We start from the raw sequence: 7,821 nt of genomic DNA on the forward strand, positions 1-7,821 counted from the left end.
CTTGTTGAATGTCGGCTTTACGATGTGATCTGGGTATACTGGCTTGGGCAAATCGCTGGGCAAATGCTGGGCATATCACTGAGTGTGTCACTTGGTAAACTGTTGGGCGCATCAGTGGGCAATCAGTGGCCACATCGCTAGGCATAACGTTTGGCACATTCTGGGCGCATCAGTGGGCATATCACTTGGCATAGCGCTTAGCAAATTGCTGGCGCATCAGTGGGCGTATCACGAGGCAGGTCCATGGCGTATCAGTGGGCATATCGCTGGGGAGGCAGTGGGGTACCACTTTCTTTGTGTCCTGCGGGATGTATGGCAATGGTAGGTTCTAGTTCTTGATCTTGGTGGCGGAGGTGGCGACTGTATTCTCGGCCGTTTCTGGCCGTGGCGGAGGAGTGGTGGCTTCAGTAGCATTTCGCCCGCAGGGTTTGCCTTCGGGGCTATTGTGGATGGTGGTGGCGGCGTTCTTGGCCATTTCTTTTGCCGGCGATATGTCTGGACGGCCGGTGAGTCGGTGCGTCCTGTTGCTGTACTTGTGGCCGGTGGTGTCTCGGTGTTTGGTGGCCGGAGGTGTTGTTCCCACGTTTCATCGTCACTGTCAGAGGGATGGGTTTCGGCAGCCCTAGTTTCTCCACATGAACGGTCCGCTGTGGCCTTCATCTTGATTCTTACCATGGTGGTCTTGAGTTTGCCGGTGGTTGAGTGGTCGGAGAGAGAAAGCTTGAGAAGAAGAAGAGATAAAAAACTAGTTTAGCGTAAAAGTAAAAGAATAAAAGAAAGAACTACTTAAAGTGATTTGGGTATGTGAATCTGCCCTGATCATTTAATGCTGGCCCTCTGGATTCTTGACAGGGTGATTTGCCCAGTGATTTGGACAAATCACTTTGGCCAGATCACTCCTCCTTTGCAGTTGCTGGGCTGATACTGTTCACGCCCTTTGCTGATGATGTGCTTGCTTTTGCGATGGGACCGGTGATCTGGTCACATTATCAGGGCAATTGGGCATATCACTGCCCCGATCACTTATGATTCAGTCGATTTGCCCGACAATTTGGGCAAGCAGTGGGCAAATCACTGGGCAAATCACTGCCTCTGGGCTGCCTCCCAGTAGCGCCCTGTTTTCTGTCATGGGCTGGACTTCAGTGTTTTGCTCAGCAATCTTAGGAAGGGGGATCCAAGGGGACCTCCTCCACAACATGAACAGTAAAACCTTCATAGAATCTCTTCAAGCGATGCCCATTAACTTTGAAAACTTTGCTTGTTTGTGGGCTCCTAATGTCAACAGCTCCATGTGGATAGATATGTTCAACCAAGAATGGTCCAATCCACCTAGACCGAAGCTTCCCAGGGAATAATTTGAACCTGGAATCAAAAAGCAAGACTTTATCACCAACCTGGAAGTGTTTTCTGGAGATATTCTTATCATGGAAGGCTTTAGTCTTTGCTTTGTAATCCCATGAAGCTTCATAGGCATCACGCCGGATCTCCTCAAGCTCTTGAATCTGTAATTTTCTGTTAACTCCAGCTTCTTTTTCATCAAGATTACAGCTCTTCACAGCCCAATAGGCTTTGTGTTCAAGTTCCACAGGAAGATGGCATGCTTTTCCATAAATCAGCCTGTATGGAGACATCCCAATTGGAGTTTTATATGCTATTCTATATGCCCATAAGGCATCATTTAGGCGCATACTCCAGTCCTTGCGACTTGGGCAGACTATTTTCTCTAAGATTGACTTGATCTCCCTATTTGACACTTCAGCCAACCCATTTGTTTGAGGATGATAGGCGGTAGAGGTTCTATGGATGACATGGTGCTTCTTTAGGAGAGTTTCTACCACCTTGTTGCAAAAATGGGTGCCTCGGTCACTGATTATGGCCTTAGGCAGTCCAAATCTTGAGAAAATGTGGGACTTTACAAAATCACATACTGTTTTTGCATCATCAGCCCTTGTTGCCTTGGCCTCAATCCACTTGGACACATAATCCACAGCAAGAAGTATGTAGGTGTTGCCAAAGGAAGGTGGGAATGGTCCCATGAAGTCAATGCCCCATATGTCAAAGATTTCACACACCATGATGGGTGCTTGTGGCATTTCACTTCTTTTGCCAAGGTTTCCTGTTTGTTGGCATCTCGCACATGACCTACAAAATACATAAGCATCTCTAAATATGTTAGGCCAAAATAATCCACTTTCAAGGACTTTCAAGGCTGTCTTGCGTGGCCCAAAGTGACCTCCACAGCTGTAAGAGTGGCAAAAAGTTAGGACAGATGTGATCTCATGGTTTGGGATGCATCTCCTTATGACTTGGTCTGCACAATGCTTCCATAGGTAAGGATCATCCCACACATAATACCTTGCCTCTTTCTTGATCATGTCTCTTATGTGTTTGGGCAAATCAGTGGGCAAATCAGTGGGCAAATCACCTATGGCAAGGAAATTAACAATATCAGCATACCATGGTTCCTCTTCTTGGACAGAAAAGAGGTGCTCATCAGGGAAGGTCTCATTGATGGGGCATGTCTCTATCTTGGTCAGAATTCTGCTGAGGTGATCAGCCACAAGGTTCTCCTTGCCTTTCTTGTCACGGATCTCCAAGTCAAACTCTTGTAACAGCAATATCCATCTCACCAGCCTGGGTTTGGACTCTTTTTTCTTGATTAAATACCTTAGTGCAGCATGATCTGAGTATATTATCACCTTTGTACCAAGTAGGTAGGGTCTAAACTTCTCCAATGCAAACACAACAGCCAGCAACTCTTTTTCCGTGGTGGAATAATTGCATTGTGCAGCATCTAGGGTGCGTGAGGCATAGTGAATGACATGAGGAGATTTACCTATACGCTGTCCCAATACTGCACCTATAGCAAAGTTGCTGGCATCACACATGATCTCAAATGGAAGGGTCCAATCAGGTGGCTGGATGACTGGGGCAGAAATTAGGAGTGATTTGATCAAATCAAAGGCTGATTTGCAGCTGTCATCAAAGTTGAAGGGTACATCCTGCTGTAACAATCTGCAAAGAGGCTGAGTTATTTTAGAAAAATCCTTGATAAACCTCCTGTAAAAACCAGCATGTCCAAGGAATGATCGAATCTCCCTAATGCTGGTTGGGTAGGGCAGATTTTTGATGGTGTCAACTTTGGCTTTGTCCACCTCAATCCCTTTTGCTGAAACAATATGGCCTAAGATTAAGCCATGGCTGACCATGAAGTGGCACTTCTCATAGTTGAGAACCAAGTTTGTCTCCAAACACCTTTGAAGTATCTTCTCCAAGTTGGCTAGGCATTCATGGAATGAGTTGCCATACACCGTAAAGTCATCCATGAAGACTTCAATGATCTTCTCCACATAGTCAGAAAAAATGCTCATCATGCACCTTTGGAAAGTGGCTAGTGCATTACAAAGACCGAAGGGCATCCTCCTAAATGCGAATGTGCCAAATGGGCATGTGAAAGTGGTCTTCTCTTGGTCTTCAGGTGCAACGGGGATTTGATAAAACCCCGAATATCCATCTAGGAGGCAGTAATGGCTTTTTCCAGCAAGTCTCTCAAGCATTTGGTCCATGAAGGGCAAGGGAAAGTGGTCCTTCCTTGTGGCTGTGTTGAGCTTCCTGTAGTCCATGCAAACTCTCCACCCATTTTGCACACGAGTGGGTACTAGCTCTCCTTCAGAATTAGGGACAATGGTAATCCCGGTCTTCTTTGGTACCACATGGATGGGACTCACCCACTTACTGTCAGAAATGGGGTAGATTACCCAATGTCTAGGAGTTTCACTATCTCCTTCTTCACAACCTCCATCATTGGTGGATTCAGCCTTCTTTGTGCCTCACGAACAGGTTTGCACTCATCCTCCATGAGAATCCTATGCATGCATGTTGATGGTGAGATACCCTTTATGTCCTCCAAGGTCCACCCAATTGCTTTCTTGTGCTTCCTCAACAGATCAAGGAGCTTTCCTTCTTCTTCTTGGCTGAGCTGGTTGGAAATAATTACTGGAAGTGTATTTCCAGCTCCCAAGTAGGCATATTTGAGGTGGCTAGGCAAGGGTTTCAGATCTGGTGCATTCTCTGACTGCTGGTTTTCTGTCTGCTTACTGTCTGATTTGGTCTGTGATTTGAGCAGATTTTCTGGTGTTCTGGGCAAATCACTGGGCAAATCGCCCACATCCAGCAAGTTACAGCAGTCTGCTGTTTTTTCTGTTTCAGTGATGTTGCTGTCCACTTCTTCTCTCCTGCAAAGACCTTCATAAAGTAAGTTTTCCTGATCAAAATAAAAAACTTCTTGACTTAAATCATCAATAACATCAAGGCCATAAACAGGAGAAACATCATTGGGGAATTTCATGACATCATAAACATTAAATTTGATAACTTCCCCTTCAAATTCCATAGTCAATGTGCCATCATGCACATCAATTTTTGTTCTTGCTGTGCTCAAGAATGGTCTCCCAAGTAAGATATCAGAGGTGGTGTTGCTCTTGTCTTCCTCCATGTCAATAACATAAAAATCTGCTGGAAAGACTAATTGGTCCACTTGCACCAACACATCTTCTAGCACTCCCTTGGGGTAGACAATGGATCGGTCAGCTAATTGGATCACAATGCTGGTGCCCTTGAGTGTACCTGCATTCAACAAGTTAAAAATAGACAGAGGCATGACATTTATTGAAGCTCCAAGGTCACACATGGCCTTCTTTATTCCCACATTGCCTATTTTGCATGAAACCGCAAACATTCCTCTATCCTTGCATTTGGTTGGAAGTTTCCTTTGAATGACGGCTGAAACACACTCCCCCACACTTACCTTTTCCCGTTCAGCAAGTTTCCTTCGGTTGGTGCATAGCTCTTTGAGAAACTTGGCATACCTGGGAATTTGCTTCACAGCATCAAGTAGGGGAATGTTGATTTCCACTTTGCGGAGTGTCTCCAATATCTCTTTTTCCTCTTTTTCCTTTTGGGACCTTGCAAATCTCTTTGGGAAGGGAGGAGGTACCTTGAATTTCTCCATAGGTTGCTGTTTCTGCTTTTGACTTGATTCTGCCTGGTCTGTTGATTTGGGCAAATTACTGTCTGCCTTCTCTGGTGAATCGGGCAAATCACTGCTGGACAGCTTAGTTTGCCCAGTGATCGGGTCAGTTCCTCCGAGTGAATTGAGCAAATCACTGCCCTGATCACTTTCTGGCAGAATTTCTTCCATGGTCTGTTTTTGCAATTTTTCAGCCCTATTGTCTTGCAACTCCTTTCCACTCCTCAATGTGATGGCACTAGCATTTTGCCTTGGATTTATCTCAGTTTGGGAGGGTAGCTTCCCTTGAGACTCATATTTGCTCATTGAAGAGGCCATTTGGCTCACTTGTTTCTCAAGATTTTGCACCGTATTTGCTAAATTCTTCACAATCTCCTCAAGAGGTGCATTGGAGTTATGAGGTGCAGCTTGAGCTTGACTCCTTTGCTGGTAGCTTGGGTATTGGTTTCCCCTTGCATAACTGAAATTTGGATGGTCCCTCCAGCCTGGATTATAAGTATTTGCATAGGGATCATACCTTCTTTGCCCGTTGAAGCCTCCAACAGCATTGACTTGCTGGTCCTCCTCTTGAAGGGAAGGACATAGATCAGTTGGGTGGTTGTTGGCACATATTCTACATGTCTTGGGCTGCTGAATCTGCTGGACTTGTTGGGTTTGACTAACAACAAGGCTACGGACAGCATTGGTGAGTTCAGAAAGTTGGGATGATAAAATGGAATTACTCACCTCATTTACATTCCTTGTTGGCAGCTCTTGGTCTCCAAATTGTTGAGAAGCTGCAGCCATGGAGGAAATTAGGTCCCTCATCTCTCGAGGTGATTTTTTTTCAATTGTTCCTCCACAGGCTGCGTCAATAAATTTTCTCTCTGAGGGTAGCAAACCTCCATAGAAGTACTCAATGAGAGATTGGACAAAAATATCATGCCGAGGGCAGCTTGTGCACAACTTTTTGAACCTCTCCCAGTACTCATACAAGCCTTCAGAGTGCTTTTGCTTTATGCCACTTATTTCTCGACGGATGCCTATGGCTTTTGAGGTTGGAAAGAATTTTCTCAAGAATGCTCTTACCATATCAGCCCATGATGTGATGGATCCGGGTGGTAAGTAGAATAGCCATTCTTTGGCATAGTCTTCAAGGGAAAAAGGGAAGGCTCTAAGCTTGATATCGTTTTCTGGAATGCCTTGGGGTCTCATGGTTGAGCACACAACGTGGAATGCCTTCAAATGCTTGTGAGGATCTTCATTCTCTAGGCCTCTGAATTTAGGAAGGAGATGAATCAGACCTGTCCTTAGCTCGAATGGTGCTGTCAATAGGGGATATTCAATGCATAAGGGTGCTTGATCATGTCTCTTATGTGTTTGGGCAAATCAGTGGGCAAATCAGTGGGCAAATCACCTATGGCAAGGAAATTAACAATATCAGCATACCATGGTTCCTCTTCTTGGACAGAAAAGAGGTGCTCATCAGGGAAGGTCTCATTGATGGGGCATGTCTCTATCTGGATGCATACCCATTTCAATACAACCTGCCATAGTTCCAAAGGTCACTATATATTACTGATGCATCATACTTTATAATAAGATAAATTATTTATTGAACTTATAACTATGCTTACTATTGTCTTATCCTTCTTATATTTTACAGAATGTGTAGAGAAACATAAGAGATCTTTGTTCATGGTTGGGGAGATTGGAGGCAATGATTATAACTATGCTTTCTTTCAAGGCAAGAGTATTGATGAGTTGAAGTCCATGGTATATGATGTTGTTAAAGCTATCAAAGAAGCTGTTATGGTTAGTTAATTTTCTTCAAACATAGAGTAATTGATTTCTTCTGTTCATCTTTTCATTACCTTAAATTTCCTACATGTTTTCTGTAGAGGGTTATTGGATTTAGTGCTGCTCGTGTTATTGTTCTTGGGAATTTTCCAATCGGTTGCATGCCCATATATCTTAGTGGATTTCACTCCAATGATTCTAGTGAATATGATGAATTTCATTGCCTCAAAGGACTGAATAACTTTGCAATGTATCACAATGAGCAACTCCAGCAAGCAATTAAAGAATTGCAAGAAGAGAATCCAAAAGTGAATATAGTATATGGGGATTACTACAATGCCTACAAGTGGATTTTGAGTAAAGCTGCATTGCTTGGTGAGTTTTTGAAGTCTGCAAATTGTGGTTTAACATAATATTAACTACTGAAACTAACGTTGCGTTGCTTCATGGAAACAGGGTTTGATCCAAAATCACTGCAAAAGGCTTGTTGTGGGAGTGGAGGTGATTATGATTTTAGTCTTAATAGAATGTGTGGGGCTCCTAACGTACCAGTTTGTCATACACCTCAAGAACATATCAGTTGGGATGGAGTACATTCAACTGAAAAGGCCTATTTCTTCATGGCTCGATGGATCATTCGCAACCTCTTCCAAAAGCTTAAGTGCATAGCTTGATTATTTCATAAATTTATATACTAGTTTGAAAGTTTGTCATTTAATTTAGTTTGTGGCTTTTAATTTTAATGGAAAGAAATTCAGTTGGTTAACATATTTTTAGATGTTATATCTATCAATATTAATTCTTATGTTGCTTATATATGCTAATAGCAATTCTTATATATGCTAGTTTTGGTTCCAATTAAATTTAAAGTTTGAATCGTCAATGCAATTTTCATTCGAAAAAACTTTTAATATAAAAATAAATAAAAAATAAAGAAATAAATATAGATATTAAATATTATCAAATTAATAAAATAATATTTTAATTTAAATGGAAATAATATTTGTTACCTA

General features: G+C 42.8%; 1 protein-coding gene across 1 annotated transcript; it reads left to right on the plus strand.

Annotated features, from left to right (window-relative positions):
- The first annotated feature begins 243 nt into the window (after positions 1 to 243).
- Positions 244 to 7,482, plus strand: LOC122723843 (GDSL esterase/lipase At5g03980-like). The gene is made up of 5 exons (XM_043957736.1): positions 244 to 282; positions 326 to 686; positions 6,675 to 6,823; positions 6,910 to 7,210; positions 7,265 to 7,482. The coding sequence occupies exons 1-5, from the start codon at positions 244 to 246 to the stop codon at positions 7,480 to 7,482; spliced, it is 1,068 nt and encodes a 355-aa protein (XP_043813671.1).
- The last annotated feature ends 339 nt before the right edge of the window (positions 7,483 to 7,821 follow it).

The sequence above is a fragment of the Manihot esculenta genome, chromosome 6, assembly GCF_001659605.2.
Source record: "Manihot esculenta cultivar AM560-2 chromosome 6, M.esculenta_v8, whole genome shotgun sequence".
NCBI classification, from domain to species: domain Eukaryota; kingdom Viridiplantae; phylum Streptophyta; class Magnoliopsida; order Malpighiales; family Euphorbiaceae; genus Manihot; species Manihot esculenta.